The sequence below is a fragment of the Schistocerca serialis genome, chromosome 4 (assembly GCF_023864345.2).
Source record: "Schistocerca serialis cubense isolate TAMUIC-IGC-003099 chromosome 4, iqSchSeri2.2, whole genome shotgun sequence".
Taxonomy (NCBI): Eukaryota; Metazoa; Arthropoda; class Insecta; order Orthoptera; family Acrididae; genus Schistocerca; species Schistocerca serialis.
The window spans coordinates 274,892,523-274,911,618 of NC_064641.1; the positions used below are offsets into that span (position 1 = coordinate 274,892,523).

General features: G+C 44.0%; 2 protein-coding genes across 2 annotated transcripts in view; both read right to left on the minus strand.

The window, feature by feature from the left end:
* LOC126473837 (ATP-dependent translocase ABCB1-like) overlaps window positions 1-19,096 on the minus strand; it is a 675,020-nt gene that overhangs the window by 553,141 nt on the left and 102,783 nt on the right. The window lies entirely within an intron of this gene.
* Window positions 1-19,096, minus strand: part of LOC126473838 (ATP-dependent translocase ABCB1-like) — a 234,788-nt gene that overhangs the window by 113,072 nt on the left and 102,620 nt on the right. Inside the window, exon 9 of the mRNA XM_050101165.1 lies at window positions 2,234-2,429. Within this exon, the coding sequence (XP_049957122.1) occupies window positions 2,234-2,429 (196 nt within the window). The remainder of the gene's footprint in view (window positions 1-2,233; window positions 2,430-19,096) is intronic.

Genomic DNA, 19,096 nt, shown 5'->3' on the forward strand with positions numbered 1-19,096 from the left:
ATCGATGGGTTCAGGAGGGTAATAAGGAACGCCGTGCTGGATCCCAAAGGCCTCGGATCACCAGTTGAGATGACAGGCATCTTATCCGCATGGCTGAAACGGATCGTGCAGCCACGTCTCGATCCCTGAGTCAACAGATGGGGACGTTTGCAAGACAACCATCTGCACGAACAGTTCGACGACGTTTGCAGCAGCATGTACTATCAGCTCGGAGACCATGGCTGCGGTTACCCTTGACGCTGCATCACAGACATGAGCGCCTGCGATGGTGTACTCAACGACGAACCTGGGTGCACGAATGGCAAAAACGTCGTTTTTTCGGATGAATCCAGCTTCTGTTTACATCATCATGATGGTCGAATCCGTGTTTGGCGACATCGCGGTGACGCACATTGGAAGCGTGTATTCCTCATCGCCATACTGGTGCATCTCGCGACGTGTTGGTATGGGGTGCCATTGGTTACACGTCTCGGTCACCTCTTGTTCGCACTGACGGCACTTTGAGTAGTGGACGTTACATTTCATATGTGTTACGACGCGAGGCCCTTCCCTTAAGTCGATCCCTGCGAAACCCTACATTTCAGGAGGATAATGCACGACCGCATGTTGCAGGTCCTGTACGGGCCTTTCTGGATACAGAAGATGTTCGACTGCTGCCCGAGCCAGCACATTCTCCAGATCTCTCACCAATTAGAAACGTCTAGCCAATGGTGGCCAAGCAACTGGCTAGTCACAATACTCCAGTCACTTCTCTTGAGGTACTGTGGTATCGTGTTGAAGCTGCATCGGCAGCTGTACCTGTACATGCCATCCAAGCTCTGTTTCACTCAATGCCCAGGCGTATCTAGGCCGTTATTACGGCCAGAGGTGGTTGTTCTGGGTACTGATTTCTCTGGATCTATGCACACAAATTGCTTGAAAATCTAATCACATGTCGAGTGTAGTATAATATATTTGTCCAATGAATACCCGTTTATCATCTGCATTTCTTCTTGGTGTAGCAATTTTAATGGCCAGTAGTGTATATTAGCAGCAACGAACACCAGAATTCTGCGAATCCTGTAGTGAAAGAAACACCACCCAGATGGCAAGCATTTAGCAAGAGCTTGGCCTCAAAGATACACGTGGAGAAGGTGCGCCGCAAGTATTTAGGTATGAGAAATTTGTTTTGTGAAACAGTAAGAGTCATGTATTTCGCTGAGTGAATTGTAAAGAAGGCTAAGGTTTAGCGTTGGTAGAGTGAGATCCGTATAAACAACGGAACGATATGTTTTGAAATTTGTGTAAATTCACGGATTTGGATAAGGATAGATTATTTTTTTAATCGTGGGAACTGCGAGAATCTCAGTTATTGGACTGGTTCACTGCACCAATAATCAAACTCTTTCTTGTAATCCTTCTCTTTAAATTGTTGATAACAATGCTGAAGTACTGAATGAAGTGTTTTCTGCTCGAGCGCTATTCAATCTATGATCTACACGCTGATTGAGAAATCTCCTGTAGGAATCACAGAAAGCCCAAATGGCTGCCTCGCGAGAAAAGTCGACAGTTATCAAGCGCGGAAGAGCTGTGTACATGTCTGCCAAAACGAGACACAGAATGGAGCACGAGATCACGTAGAGCTGTTATATGGTATCCTCCAACATCGTACAGCTCCAGATTCCACTCCATTCCAGTGGAGATTACTGACAGGTGATCCGAAAACCCGTAATCTCAATGTGACGATCACATATTGCTGCTATAAAACAGGAAAAGACGGATGTAGCTGATCAGGCAACATTAGGAAGATCAATATTTTGAAGCATGGGCCAATGCAACAAACTGTACCGGAGCATCAGCAATATTACATCTCTGAAACGACACCATCTGCTTAAATATTTTCTCAGATGGAAATTTTCTCTAGTCCCTACTCCTGTTCAGCAGTCCTCATACAAGCTCCATGATGCCCCTGTGGTATGATAACAATGATGGGGAAATGAAGTAAGTAAAGAATTCCACTAGCGGTGCACCAGTGTCATACATTATACCACCGACGACGACCGTCTAGGTTACTGGCTGAAGAGGCAAATCGTACCGTAAAAAGCCCAGAAGTAGTTCATCGAAACCGTACGAATTTGTGTCTGGCAACCACAATATGACATTAAAGATACGTTACCGTGCAAGTATTTCATATTACTTTCACTCGTCATAATTGAATAGAAGCTACCTTGTACCATAACTTGCTGGTGCTCACCCTTTTCCTCGGCCTCCTTGACGGCGGCGGACAGCTCAGCAGTGACGAGTGAGTGGTAGTGGCCCTTGAGTTCCATCAGCTCGTCGTGGCTGCCCTGCTCGACCACGACACCTCCGGACAGCACCACGATCCTGTCCGCGTTGCGCACAGTCGACAGCCTGTGCGCCACGATGATGGTCGTTCGACCAACGCTGGCCTGCAGGTTGTTCACGAGAAGAACTTCATTAACGAAAAATTATTTCGGTTAATTTTATTTTGGTTTAAATTCGGATTTTTCGATCACACTTTGCATGTATCTGAAATTATCATAACTTAACAGATTTTTTCCCTTGAGTCGTTCCACAGTGCTTCTTTATATCGAAAAAGATGGTATTGTCTAGGCAGCTTCCTCTCTTACACTGCATTGGTACTCTGTCCCTCCGAACACGGACGGCAACAATGGGCAGGTGACGTGTAAAGTTATCTGTAGGTGAAGCAGAGGCAACTAAGATGGGGTACCAGTACAGGAACATGTCTTCGTAGCACAGATGTAAACTATACTGCACGTGTGCTACTCCATAAATAAGTCTGCCATAGGCTGAAGCGTTTTGCTTGCAAATGCAAATTTCAAATTGTATCTAATGCTATCTTATAGCACACTGCCGCGTTTTTTTGGCTTTTCCCAGTGTGGCCGAGCGGTTCTAGAAGCTTCAGTCTGGAACCGCGCGACCGCTACGGTCGCAGGTTCGAATCCTGCCTCGGGCATGGATGTGTGTGATGTCCTTAGGTTAGTCAGGTTTAAGTAGTTTTAGGGGACTGATGACTTTAGATATTAAGTCCCATAGTGCTCAGAGCCATTTTGGCTTTTCCGAATGATGAAGGACGCTCTCTGTTGCTGTTTATTTTCCAGTATGGGAGTCCTTACACCAAGAACATTCCAATGAAAAAGAGACTATAAAGTGTAATTCACGGCATCAATGGACATATTAAATGGTTTCTGTTGATAATCAGGAGTATGCAGTGGATGGAAACTTATACTGGGAACTCTCAGATCTGTACAACTAGTTCCACGTTTAATTATGGTAGGTCACCACCCGCCTAAGTTGGGAAAATTCAATTATAATAAAGCTTTGATCCACACTAATCATATTTCCTTAATTGCTTTCATTAGTTGATCACTTAAAGTCAAATTATTTACGAAATATGTTCCTTTCGGTGAAAGGCAACAGGAGATCTCGACGAAAAATAGTAGACTCTCAGTGAGAAACATGAAAAGAACTGGCTTATAAGAACTGTTGCACGCCAGGTTGGGTGTACTAATTCTAATAAGAAAGTTGTTGATTGAGAAACAGTCATAAACTTGTAACGATTTATTTTAACAGAAAGAAACACTTTCATACACTGCATAAGGAGTTAACTTAAAGTTTGCTATTGCCTGCATTTTCGTACTGATAACATTCCGAAAGACAATATGTTGGATAGTGAGGCTCTTTATGAATATAATCCATACAAAATGGGAGGAGAACAGGATAAATTTACACGCATACTAAGTTCACATTAAAAGAATACAGATTGAAGGGAGTCAGCCTTTCAACATATAACAACAGACTAGACCTTCCAATACATAAAAATAAAGTGTCACGGAACACTCACACAAAAACAAGTCCAATGCCCAAGAGAATCACATCGGCGCAAGACTTCAAAAAAAGGAATGCTCACATATTTCCTAAATATTTATGAGTAAATTACTTGTTAAATACCTGTCACGATATGAAAGATCCAAATGAATTACAAAGGACAATAGTATCATGTGAGCAAATGGCCTATATGAACAAAGCAAGTACTCGAAAATCAGAGTTTAACACAATGAAATCACAGAAAATATAACTGTATAGTGCTGAGGGCGGATTTGTCCATGTGTGGTACCATATAAAGGAAATCTGCAAAGTTAACTGAAACGGGAATGAATTTCCGACTAGAGATGAAACATATTTACACAAGAGAACATTCACATGCACATTCTCAATTAATAGCAAACATTCTCTCATACCGTCGGCATATATCGAGGAATGTATTACGATGTCACAAGCTATGGTAAGACAAAGTAAGTCTCAGAAAATTAACAAAACCTCAAAAATACGCCATTTCCTACACTGAATAAACTATTACATGTTGACTCCTAGGCTATCGCTGAGAAATAAATTGAATTAAAACACTTCAGTAGGCGTACGTAATTCACATTCTAAGACGAAGTCCCTAGGCTCGCTCTTAAAGTTACGATGTGCACTCACCACCAACCACCCAGCAGATCTGAGTGCTTTTGTTCTTCGCTCCCCGAATAACGAACACCCCCCCCCTCCCCCCCCGGAAGCGGAACTGATCAGAGGGGTCCTGCCACCAAACTGACGACAGTCGAAAGGACTTAGAGGGCACGAACATTTTTACTTTAACTGAAGCCACTAAGCCGAGTGTCTAAATCATACAGCAAAGTGCTGCGCTGCTAACTGCTATTGAAATGCTAAACAGACACACAGATACACTCACTCTTTCACGCTGAGGATAAGGAAGGAAGTGAAATGCGGTAGCACAAAATATAAACAACGTAAGCAGTACTGAGGACTTGCTTGAAACATAAATATGTATATACCGTATAAATATGTTAGGGAGATGCAGAACACAGTTTGTTTGCATCGTTCCGTTAAATTATCGTGAGATAAACATAACCCACTGCTCTGATTTGTCACGGGCTAAACCAAGAAAGCCGGCCGGTGTGGCCGAGCGGTTCTAGGCGCTACAGTCTGGAACCGTGCGACCGCTCCGGTCGCAGGTTCGAATCCTGCCTCGGGCATGGATGTGTGTGATGTCCTTAGGATATTTAGGTTTAAGTGGTTCTAAGTTCTAGAGGACTGATGACCTCAGCAGTTGAGTCCCATAGTGCTCAGAGCCATTTTTTTGAACCAAGAAACGCACCAATAATTAGAGGTGCCAGTATTGATTGAATGACAGTAACATTAAATCCGATAATGTTGTTGTTGTTGTGGTCTTCAGTCCTGAGACTGGTTTGATGCAGCTCTCCTTGCTACTCTATCCTGTGCAAGCTTCTTCATCTCCCAGTACCTACTGCAACCTACATCCTTCTAAATCTGCTTAGTGTATTCATCTCTACATCTACATCTACATCTACATCTACATTGATACTCCGCAAGCCACCCAACGGTGTGTGGCGGAGGGCACTTTACGTGCCACTGTCATTACCTCCCTTTCCTGTTCCAGTCGCGTATGGTTCGCGGGAAGAACGACTGTCTGAAAGCCTCCGTGCGCGCTCTAATCTCTCTAATTTTACATTCGTGATCTCCTCGGGATGTATAAGTAGGGGGAAGCAATATATTCGATACCTCATCCAGAAACGCACCCTCTCGAAACCTGGCGAGCAAGCTACACCGCGATGCAGAGCGCCTCTCTTGCAGAGTCTGCCACTTGAGTTTATTAAACATCTCCGTAACGCTATCACGGTTACCAAATAACCCGGTGACGAAACGCGCCGCTCTTCTTTGGATCTTCTCTATCTCCTCCGTCAACCCGACCTGGTACGGATCCCACACTGATGAGCAATACTCAAGTATAGGTCGAACGAGTGTTTTGTAAGCCACCTCCTTTGTTGATGGACTACATTTTCTAAGCACTCTCCCAATGAATCTCAACCTGGTACACGCCTTACCAACAATTAATTTTATATGATCATTCCACTTCAAATCGTTCCGTACGCATACTCCCAGATATTTTACAGAAGTAACTGCTACCAGTGTTTGTTCCGCTATCATATAATCATAAAATAAAGGATCCTTCTTTCTATGTATTCGCAATACATTACATTTGTCTATGTTAAGGGTCAGTTGCCACTCCCTGCACCAAGTGCCTATCCGCTGCAGATCTTCCTGTATTTCGCTACAATTTTCTAATGCAGCAACTTCTCTGTATACTACAGCATCATCCGCGAAAAGCCGCATGGAACTTCCGACACTATCTACTAAGTCATTTATATATATTGTGAAAAGCAATGGTCCCATAACACTCCCCTGTGGCACGCCAGAGGTTACTTTAACGTCTGTAGACGTCTCTCCATTGATAACAACATGCTGTGTTCTGTTTGCTAAAAACTCTTCAATCCAGCCACACAGCTGGTCTGATATTCCGTAGGCTCTTACTTTGCTTATCAGGCGACAGTGCGGAACTGTATCGAACGCCTTCCGGAAGTCAAGAAAAATAGCATCTACCTGGGAGCCTGTATCTAATATTTTCTGGGTCTCATGAACAAATAAGGCGAGTTGGGTCTCACACGATCGCAGTTTCCGGAATCCATGTTCATTCCTACATAGTAGATTCTGGGTTTCCAGAAATGACATGATACGCGAGCAAAAAACATGTTCTAAAATTCTACAAGAGATCGACGTAAGAGGTATAGGTCTATAGTTTTGCGCATCTGCTCGACGACCCTTCTTGAAGACTGGGACTATCTGTGCTCTTTTCCAATCATTTGGAACCCTCCGTTCCTCTAGAGACTTGCGGTACACGGCTGTTAGAAGGGGGGCAAGTTCTTTCGCGTACTCTGTGTAGAATCGAATTGGTATCCCATCAGGTCCAGTGGACTTTCCTCTATTGAGTGATTCCAGTTGCTTTTCTATTCCTTGGACACTTATTTCGATGTCAGCCATTTTTTCGTTTGTGCGAGGATTTAGAGAAGGAACTGCAGTGCGGTCTTCCTCTGTGAAACAGCTTTGGAAAAAGGTGTTTAGTATTTCAGCTTTACGCGTGTCATCCTCTGTTTCAATGCCATCATCATCCCGTAGTGTCTGGATATGCTGTTTCGAGCCACTTACTGATTTAACGTAAGACCAGAACTTCCTAGGATTTTCTGTCAAGTCGGTACATAGAATTTTACTTTCGAATTCAATGAACGCTTCACGCATAGCCCTCCTTACGCTAACATTGACATCGTTTAGCTTCTGTTTGTCTGAGAGGTTTTGGCTGCGTTTAAACTTGGAGTGGAGCTCTCTTTGCTTTCGCAGTAGTTTCCTAACTTTGTTGTTGTACCACGGTAGGTTCTTCCCGTCCCTCACAGTTTTACTCGGCACGTACCTGTCTAAAACGCATTTTACGATTGCCTTGAACTTTTTCCATAAACACTCAACATTGTCAGTGTCGGAACAGAAATTTTCGTTTTGATCTGTTAGGTAGTCTGAAATCTGCCTTCTATTACTCTTGCTAAACAGATAAACCTTCCTCCGTTTTTTTATATTCCTATTAACTTCCATATTCAGGGATGCTGCAACGGCCTTATGATCACTGATTCCCTGTTCTGTACATACAGAGTCGAAAAGTTCGGGTCTGTTTGTTATCAGTAGGTCCAATACGAGTCGGTTCTCTGTTTAATTGCTCTAGGTAATTTTCGGATAGTGCACTCAGTATAATGTCACTCGATGCTCTGTCCCTACCACCCGTCCTAAACATCTGAGTGTCCCAGTCTATATCTGGTAAATTGAAATCTCCACCTAAGACTATAACATGCTGAGAAAATTTATGTGAAATGTATTCCAAATTTTCTCTCAGTTGTTCTGCCACTAATGCTGCTGAGTCGGGAGGTCGGTAAAAGGAGCCAATTATTAACCTAGTTCGGTTGTTGAGTGTAACCTCCACCCATAATAATTCACAGGAACTATCCACTTCTACTTCACTACAGGATAAACTACTACTAACAGCGATGAACACTCCACCACCGGCTGCATGCAATCTATCCTTTCTAAACACTGTCTGTACCTTTGTAAAAATTTCGGCAGAATTTATCTCTGGCTTAAGCCAGCTTTCTGTACCTATAACGATTTCGGCTTCGGTGCTTTCTATCAGCGCTTGAAATTCCGGTACTTTACCAACGCAGCTTCGACAGTTGACAATTACAATACCGATTGCTGCTTGGTCCCCGCATGTCCTGACTTTGCCCCGCACCCGTTGAGGCTGTTGCCCTTTCTGTACTTGCCCAAGGCCATCTAACCTAAAAAACCGCCCAGCCCACGCCACACAACCCCTGCTACCCGTGTAGCCGCTTGTTGCGTGTAGTGGACTCCTGACCTATCCAGCGGAACCCGAAACCCCACCACCCTATGGCGCAAATCGAGGAATCTGCAGCCCACACGGTCGCAGAACCGTCTCAGCCTCTGATTCAGACCCTCCACTCGGCTCTGTACCAAAGGTCCGCAGTCAGTCCTGTCGACGATGCTGCAGATGGTGAGCTCTGCTTTCATCCCGCTAGCGAGACTGGCAGTCTTCACCAAATCAGATAGCCGCCGGAAGCCAGAGAGGATTTCCTCCGATCCATAGCGACACACATCATTGGTGCCGACATGAGCGACCACCTGCAGATGGGTGCACCCTGTACCCTTCATGGCATCCGGAAGGACCCTTTCCACATCTGGAATGACTCCCCCCGGTATGTACACGGAGTGCACATTGGTTTTCTTCCCCTCTCTTGCTGCCATTTCCCTAAGGGGCCCGATTACGCGCCTGACGTTGGAGCTCCCAACTACCAGTAAGCCCACCCTCTGCGACTGCCCGGATCTTGCAGACTGAGGGGCAACCTCTGGAACAGGACAAGCAGCCATGTCAGGCCGAAGATCAGTATCAGCCTGAGACAGAGCCTGAAACCGGTTCGTCAGACAAACTGGAGAGGCTTTCCGTTCAGCCCTCCGGAATGTCTTTCGCCCCCTGCCACACCTTGAAACGACCTCCCACTCTACCACAGGTGAGGGATCAGCCTCAATGCGGGCAGTCTCCCGGGCAACCACAGTCTTAGTCCGATCAGGGGATGCGTGGGACGAGTTGGCCGTCCCCGACAAACCCCCATCCGGACCCCCACAGTGATGCCCATTGGCAACAGCCTCAAGCTGTGTGACCGAAGCCAACACTGCCTGAAGCTGGGAGCGAAGGGATGCCAACTCAGCCTGCATCCGAACACAGCAGTTGCAGTCCCTATCCATGCTAAAAACTGTTTTGCAAAGAACGTCTGAACTAATCTACAGAGAGCGCAAACAAATCGACAAAATTTAAACGGTTATTAAAATACAAGATTGCCTAGTAAATGCAGTAATGCTGCTACTTGCGCACTGCTGACTCTGCTCGGCGGCGGAAGGAGACTAAGCGAAATTACACTATTCAGGTACTAAAACGCGATGCTACAACTCTCAAATACTACAATACGCCCGAAATTTACGAATTAAACAATGCAAGTACGAAAAACACGCCAAGAAATTAAGAATTAAACTATGTAACAAATGAATGAGCTAGGAGTATACGACTTGCTGCTCAGCTGCTTATCCAACGGCGGCAGGGAGCACACTGACTGCGACCAACCGACACTGGCCGTTCAAAACAAAACAGTAGACAAACGACTACGCGAATTTACACTATTCAGGTACTAAAACGCGATGCTACAACTCTCAAATACTACAATACGCCCGAAATTTACGAATTAAACAATGCAAGTACCAAAAACACGCAAAGAAATTAAGAATTAAACTATGTAACAAATGAATGAGCTAGGAGTATACGACTTGCTGCTCAGCTGCTTATCCAACGGCGGCAAGGAGCACACTCTTTGTCTCCCTCTACGATTTTTACCCTCCACGCTGCCCTCCAATACTAAATTGGTGATCCCTTGATGCCTCAGAACGTGTCCTACCAACCGATCCCTTCTTCTGGCCAAGTTGTGCCACAAACTTCTCTTCTCCCCAATCCCATTCAATACTTCCTCATTGGTTATGTGATCTACCCATCTAATCTTCAGCATTCTTGTGTAGCACCACATTTCAAAAGCTTCTATTCTCTTCTTGTCCAAACTATTTATCGTCCATGTTTCACTTCCATACATGGCTACACTCCATACAAATACTTTCAGAAATGACTTCCTGCACTTAAATCTATACTCGATGTTAACAAATTTGTCTTCTTCAGTAACGCTTTCCTTGCCATTGCCAGTCTACATTTTATATCCTCTTTACTTCGACCATCATCAGTTATTTTGCTCCCCAAATAGCAAAACTCCTTTACTACTTTGTCTCATTTCCTAATCTAATTCCCTCAGCATCACCCGACTTAATTCGACTACATTCCATTATCCTCGTTTTGCTTTTGTTGATGTTCATCTTATATCCTCCTTTCAAGACACTGTCCATTCCATTCAACTGCTCTTCCTAGTCCTTTGCTGTCTCTGACAGAATTACAGTGTCATCGGCGAACCTCAAAGTTTTTATTTCTTCTCCATGGATTTTAATACCTACTCCGAATTTTTCTTTTGTTTCCTTTACTGCCTGCTCAATATACAGATTGAACAACATCGGGGAGAGGCTACAACCCTTTCTTACGCCCTTCCCAACAACTGCTTCCGTTTCATGTCCCTCGACTCTTATAACTGCCATCTGGTCTCTGAACAAATTGTAAATAGCCTTTCGCTCCCTGTATTTTACCCCTGCCACCTTTAGAATTTCAAAGAGAGTATTCCAGTCAACATTGTCAAAAGCTTTCTCTAAGTCTACAAATGCTAAAAACGTAGGTTTGCCTTTCCTTAATCTTTCTTCTAAGATAAGTCGTAAGGTTAGTATTGCCTCACGTGTTCCAGTGTTTCTACGGAATCCAAACTGATCTTCCCCGAGGTTGGCTTCTACTAGTTTTTCCATTCGTCTGTAAAGAATTCGTGTTAGCATTTTGCAGCTGTGACTTATTAAACTGATAGTTCGGTAATTTTCACATCTGTCAACACCTGCTTTCTTTGGGATTGGAATTATTATATTCTTCTTGAAGTCTGAGGGTATTTCGCCTGTCTCATACATCTTGCTCACCACATGGTAGAGTTTTGTCATGACTGGCTCTCCCAAGGCCGTCAGTAGCTCCAATGGAATGTTGTTTACTCCGGGGGCCTTGTTTCGACTCAGGTCTTTCAGTGCTCTGTCAAACTCTTCACGCAGTATCGTATCTCCCATTTCATCTTCATCTACATCCCCTTCCATTTCCATAATATTGTCCTCAAGTACATCGCCCTTGTATAGACCCTCTATATACTTCTTCCACCTTTCTGCTTTCCCTTCTTTGCTCAGAACTGGGTTTCCATCTGAGCTCTTGATATTCATACAAGTCGTTCTCTTATCTCCAAAGGTCTCTTTAATTTTCCTGTAGGCAGTATCTATCTTACCCCTAGTGAGATAAGCCTGTACATCCTTACATTTGTCCTCTAGCCATCCCTGCTTAGCCATTTTGCACTTCCTGTCGATCTCATTTTTGAGACGTTTGTATTCCTTTTCGCCTGCTTCATTTACTGCATTTTTATATTTTCTCCTTTCATCAATTAAATTCAATATTTCTTCTGTTACCCAAGGATTTCTACTAGCCCTCGTCTTTTTACCTACTTGATCGTCTGCTGCCTTCACTACTTCATCCCTCAAAGCTACCAATTCTTCTTCTACTGTATTTCTTTCCCCCACTCCTGTCAATTGTTCCCTTATGCTCTCCCTGAAACTCTGTACAACCTCTGTTTCTTTCAGTTTATCCAGGTCCCATCTCCTTAAATTCCCACCTTTTTGCAGTTTCTTCAGTTTTAATCCACAGTTAATAACCAATAGATTGTGGTCAGAGTCCACATCTGCCCCTGGAAATGTCTTACAATTTAAAACCTGGTTCCTAAATCTCTGTCTTACCATTATATAATCTGATACCTTTTAGTATCTCCAGGGTTCTTCCATGTATACAACCTTCTTTCATGATTCTTAAACCAAGTGTTAGCTATGATTATGTTATGCTCTGTGCAAAATTCTACCAGGTGGCTTCCTCTTTCATTTCTTAGCCCCAATCCATATTCACTGACTATGTTTCCTTCTCTCCCTTTTCCTACACTCGAATTCCAGTCACCCATGACTATTAAATTTTCGTCTCCCTTCACAATCTGAATAATTTCTTTTATTTCATCATACATTTCTTCAATTTCTTCATCATCTGCAGACCTAGTTGGCATATAAACTTGTACTACTGTAGTAGGTGTGGGCTTCGTATCTATCTTGGCCACAATAATGCGTTCACTATGCTGTTTGTAGTAGCTTATCCGCATTCCTATTTTCCTATTCATTATTAAACCTACTCCTGCATTACCCCTGTTTGATTTTGTATTTATAACCCTGTAGTCACCTGACCAGAAGTCTTGTTCCTCCTGCCACCGAACTTCACTGATTCCCACCGTATCTAACTTTCACCTATCCATTTCCCTTTTTAAATTTTCTAACCCACCTGCCCGATTAAGGGATCTGATATTCCACGCTCCGATCCGTAGAACGCCAGTTTTCTTTCTCCTGATAACGACATCCTCTTGAGAAGTCCCCGCCCGGAGATCCGAATGGGGGATTATTTTACCTCCGAAATATTTTACCCAAGAGGACGCCATCATCATTTAATCATACAGTAAAGCTGCATGCCCTCGAGAAAAATTACGGCTGTAGTTTCCCCTTGCTTTCAGCCGTTCGCAGTACCAGCACAGCAAGGCCGTTTTGGTTATTGTTACAAGGCCAGATCAGTCAATCATCCAGACTGTTGCCCTTGCAACTACTGAAAAGGCTGCTGCCCCTCTTCAGGAACCACACGTTTGTCTGGCCTCTCAACAGATACCTCTCTGTTGTAGTTGCACCTACGGTACGGCTATCTGTATCGCTGAGGCACGCAAGCCTCTCCACCAACGGCAATGTCCATGGTTCATGGGGGGGGGGGGGGGGGGGAATCCGATAAAGACAATATGAAACGTCTCCAATTGGGAGGTTTCACATAACATCGACGTCGTTGGCAACCTTAGAAATTTGAGGAGTTTCTTGCTTAAACATGTAATTAAGAAAACATAAAAATTATTTCGATAAATCAGGCGATCGCTATCTTATCTCCAAGTGTTCGGTCAATCAATTCGACAAAAATCAGTTTGTCCCCACCTTCGAAAATAATACGCACATGGGTGACAAGAAAGAGAGGTTAGTGCTTGTACAAAGATACATGGACATCCGATTTTACGGAGTACTCTCCACCATCCACTGTACAGTGGCTTGCAGAGTGAGGTATAACTCCAAATATAGTGTGATATTACACTAAACAGTCAGGTGTAACAGGTCCGCGAAAGGTTTCATAGGTAATAAGCTTACAGTTGTTATGGTTCAAATGGCTCTGAGCAATATGGGACTGAACTTCTGAGGTCATCAGTCCCCTCGAACTTAGAACTACTTAAACCTAACTAACCTAAGAACATCACACACACCCATGCCCGAGGCAGGATTCGGACCAGCGACCGTATCGGTCGTGCGGTTCCAGACTGTAGCACTTAGCACCGCTCGGCCACTGCGGCCGGCTCCAGTTGTTATGAATGGGGCTCATGCGGTGTAGCAAAATAGCCTCTGGAATGGAAATAACCGAAGAGCGACCGCTTTGAGGTTAGAAAGTCCCAGAGACGGACGCTTCCATGACTTATTTCCGTAGCAAACGACGCTGGTCAAGAGCCGCGAAACTACTTCTACATGCAAAGAAGTATGAACTATGGTGTACGTATGAAGCAAGAATATGGATTTCACCGTATCAATGTCGTCAGTGCAGCAAGACTCAGGTATCGTCTGTACTCCAAAAACTCTGTACTATACAATTAATTTAATGGTGTTATGCATTATTTTAACAAATGGTTCAAATGGTTCTGAGCACTAGGGACTTAACATCTGAGGTCATCAGTCCCCTAGAACTTAGAACTACTTAAACCTAACTAACTTAAGGACATCACACACATCCATGCCCGAGGTAGGATTCGAACTAGCGACCGTATCGGTCGTGCGGTTCCAGACTGTAGCACCTAGAACCGCTCGTCCACTACGGCCGGCTCCAGTTGTTATGAATGGGGCTCATGCGGTGTAGCAAAATAGCCTCTGGAATGGAAATAACCGAAGAGCGACCGCTTTGAGGTTAGAAACTACCAGAGACGGACGCTTACATGACTTATTTCCGTAGCAAACGTCGCTGGTCAAGAGCCGCGAAACTTCTTCTATATGCAAAGAAGTATGAACTATGGTGTACGTATGAAGCAACCATATGGATTTCACCGTATCAATGTCGTCAGTGCAGCAAGACTCAGGTATCGTCTGTACTCCAAAAACTCTGTACACTACAAGTAATTTAATGGTGTTATGCATTATTTTAAAAAATGGTTCAAATGGTTCTGACAACGGAACCTCCCCATCGCACCCCCCTCAGATTTAGCTATAAGTTGGCACAGTGGATAGGCCTTGAAAAACTGAACACAGATCAATCAAGAAAACAGGAAGAAGATGTGTGGAACTATGAAAAAAATTAGTAAAATATACAAATTGAGTAGTCCATGCGCAACATAGGCACATCAAGGAGAATGTAACATCAGTAGCGTTGTGGTCCCGTGGTTAGCATGAGTAGCTGCGGAACTACAGGTCCTTGGTTCAAATCTTCCCTCGAATGAATATTTTACTTTCTTTATTTTCGCAAAGTTATGATCTGTCCGTTCGTTCATTGACGTTTCTGTTCGCTGCAATAACTTTAGTGTCTGTGTTTTGCGACCGCACCGCAAAACCGTGCGATTAGTAGACGAAAGGACGTGCCTCTCCAATGGGAACCGAAAACATTTGATCGCAAGGTCATAGTTCAACCGATTCCTCCACGGGAAAACACGTCTGATATATTCCATACGACACTGGTGACGGCATGTGCGTCACATGACAGGAATATGTTGTCGACCCACCTAACTTGTACACTTAGCGAATGTGTAAAAAGATTCTTCTACCTTGCCCGATTTAGGTTTTCTTGTAGATGTGATAATCACTCCCAAAATAGTGATGAAAACATAAGAGTTTGTCACATAAACTGAAAATAAAAAATTTAATTTTTCACACAATGGAAGACTTGAACCTAGGACCTCTCAATTCGTAGCTGCTCTCGCTAACCATGGGACCACGACGCAACTAGACTCCAAATCTCCTTGATGTTGCCTATCTCCGCATGGACGACTCAGTTTGTATATTTTACAAATTTTTTTCATAATTTCATACAACTTCTTCCTGTTTTCTCGATTGATTTGTATTCAGTTTTTCAAGGTCTATCCACTGTGCCAACTTATAACTAAATCTAAGGGGGGTGTGTTGGGGAGGTTCCCTTGTGAGCACTAGGGACTTAACATCTGAGGTCATCAGTCCCCTAGAACTTAGAACTACTTAAACCTAACTAACCTAAGAACATCACACACACCCATGCCCGAGGCAGGATTCGAACCAGCGACCGTATCGGTCGTGCGGTTCCAGACTGTAGCACCTAGAACCGCTCGGCCACTCAGGCCGGCTCCAGTTGTTATGAATGGGGCTCATAAGGTGTAGCAAAATAGCCTCTGGAATGGAAATAACCGAAGAGCGACCGCTTTGAGGTTAGAAAGTCCCAGAGACGGACGCTTACACGACTTATTTCCGTAGCAAACGTCGCTGGTCAAGAGCCGCGAAACTACTTCTATATGCAAAGAAGTATGAACTATGGTGTACGTATGAAGCAAGCATATGGATTTCACCGTATCAATGACGTGAGTGCAGCAAGACTCAGGTATCCTCTGTACTCCAAAAACTCTGTACACTACAAGTAATTTAATGGTGTTATGCATTATTTTAACAAATGGTTCAAATGGTTCTGAGCACTATGGGACTTAACATCTGAGGTCATCAGTCCCCTAGACTTAGAACTACTTAAACCTAACTAACCTAAGGACATCACACACATCCATGCCCGAGGCAGGATTCGTACCAGCGACCGTATCGGTCGTGCGGTTCCAGACTGTAGCACCTAGAACCGCTCGACCACACCGTACGGCTTCTCAATAGTTTTCGCAAAAAGAACTTCACCTTCCCTTCGCGAATTCCCATTTGAGTTCACAGAGCATTTTCGTAACGCCGGCCGGAGTGGCCGAGCGGTTCTAGGCGCTTCAGTCTGGAACCGCGCGACCGCTACGCAGGTTCGAATCCTGGCTCGGGCATGGATGTGTGTGTGTTGTCCTTACGTTAGTTAGGTTTAAGTAGTTCTAAGTTCTAGGGGACTGATGACCTCAGATGTTGAGTCCCATAGTGCTCAGAGCCATTTGAACCATTTTCGTAACAATCGCATGTCGGCCGAATCTACTGGTAAGTAATCAAGCAGCACGCCTCTGAAATGCTTCGACGTCTTAATTTAATCCGAAATAGTGAGGGTCCTATAAGCTCCAGCAGTACTCACGAATGCGTCGCACAAATGTTCTTTACACGGTCTATTTCAAAGATGAAGTGTACTCTCCTATCTTTCTCCCGATAAACCAAGATCGCACATCGGCCTATTATAAAACGATCTTATGCGATCATTACATTTCACATCGCTGTGCAACATCACGTCTAGATATTTAATCGAGTCGCGCGGAGTGGTCGCACGGTAGGAGGCGCCATGCCACGGATTGCACAGCATGAGGTTCGATCCCTCCCTCGGGCGCGGGTGTGTGTGTTGTTCTTAGCATAAGTTAGTTTAAGTAGTGTGTAAGTCTAAGGACAGATGACCTCAGCAGTTTGGTACCTTATGAATTCACACACATCTGAACATTTTTATTTAATCGACGTGTAGCCGGCCGCGGTGGTCTAGCGGTTCTAGGTGCTCAGTCCGGAACCGAGCGACTGCTACGGTCGCGGGTTCGAATCCTGCCTCGGGCATGGATGTGTGTGATGTCCTTAGGTTAGTTAGGTTTAAGTAGTTCTAAGTTCTAGGGGACTGATGACCACAGATGTTAAGTCCCATAGTGCTCAGAGCCATTTGAACAATTGACGTGTATGTCAAGCAGCACGTCACTAGTAACGTATTGGAATATTACAGCGTTTTGCTCCATCCAACTACTTTAGCTCACATTTTTCTACATTTAGCGCAAACTACCGTTCATCATGCCAAATAGAAATTCGGTCTGTGATACCGTAAACTCCAACAGTCACTCAACGAAGACACTTTCCCTTAAACCGCAGTCTCATCAGCAAGCAGTGGCAGACTGCTACTCTTCTTATGCAGTGTTTGGTTTGGTCTATAGCGCGCTATCTGCGTGGTCATCAGCGCCCGTCCAAATTTCCAATCTTTACACAGTGTAATTGTTACACAGTCGAATCTAACAACTGTCACAAATGATGATGAAATGATGAGGTCAACACAAACACCCAGTCCCCAGGCAAAGAAAATCCTCAACCCGGCCGGGATTTGAATCCGGGACCCTGTGATCCAGAGGCAGCATCGCTAGCCACTAGATCACGAGCTGCGGACCCTATCAAGGGTGCAGCTAGAGCATCACCCAGGGGAAAATTTTGCAGTGAACAGTTTTAGGCGGTGGGCTTGTTCTTAGAATTGAGTCTTCGATGAGCTTTAGACTGCTGTTTGACGGTAACAGACCTTTTTCGAGGGCTACCGTACTTGTAACTTTTAATATGACTATAAATCACCGTTGGTAGTAATGCATCGGCATATTCTATTCAGTCAGCTACACCACTGACGTGCAGTACTGCTTTATCTGGAATACGTCTGACATAAGAATAGAAGCAAGTTGGAATTTTAGTACTTCATTGTAGGCTGTATTTCATGTGAGTTCAGCCTCCTGCTGCAGCTGAAACCGACGCACCGTAACCGTCCCACATACCACACACAGCTTGCCTGTCAGCGACGCTGCCTGACAACGAAAGAACAGTTTTATGACCCGTTTGCTAATTTCGAATGTTGCCCTCGTGTTCCCACAGCTAGCTAGTGGATTCACCCCACAGAAAAAATACACAGACCTGTCACCACGGTATAGAAATGAAATTAAGAAGTGCAGTCATTAGTGTCTGTTTCGGTTAAGGCATACATTCGTGCTTCGCTTGTAACATAAACTGATTTGATAGTCTAATTTGGAAGTGGCTCGTTAACAAACTTACAGAGCAGTTTTAGTAAAAACTGCGGCATAACATTAGCAATTGCGTTGTTTCCTACTGGAACCGTGAATAACATATGGTCGTAAAATGAATATCTGATCAGTATGTAAATTAGTAATACTCCACGAACGTTTTACACTTTAAGAATATATCGGTTGACCTTACAGTACTATACTCTTAGTTATTGAAATTTCATTCGCTTATGTGCCAGAGATACACACGAATAGTTTGTGAACACTATATGCAAGTATACTACATTTCTCCTTGCACGTCCTAAAGGCGACTAGACGACAAACATCTCCAAAAACAAGATTGGTGAGACTTTCATAGCTACTGTTTGACGCACTGCCAGTTCGTTTTCGTCTAGAAATCTTCTGCCGACGTTTGTTTGGTTGTTATTCTAACATTTCGTCGTCAGCAGTGCCTGGCATGTCAAATATTCACGCCCAAAGATTCATCTTGCGCCACCAGCTGTAGAGGGGTAAATGGGTAAATCTTCGACTGTGCCAGCCACTCGTATTGGCAAAAACGTAAAATAAATAAATACAAATTCGTCAATCAAACATCGGCTGAAGGTCCTCGACAAACAATGTCTAACTCTTCTCTTTAGTATCTTGTCGTGCATCCAAATTTTATTAAGTGTCTATGTTGGGTCTGAGAAGTATCACGCACTCCTTTACGAGTACTGCTAGTTCCTCTATTCTGCAGTAAGCCCCTTCAGGAATTTGCTTAAATAAAACCTGTTTCCCCGCGATCCTTTCTGTTAACCGTGTCTTCAATATAAAGATACAAATATTTGATAGATGTAGCTATGTTTTTTGAATTTGACATGCTGATGGTCTGGGTTTGTACATCCTATGGA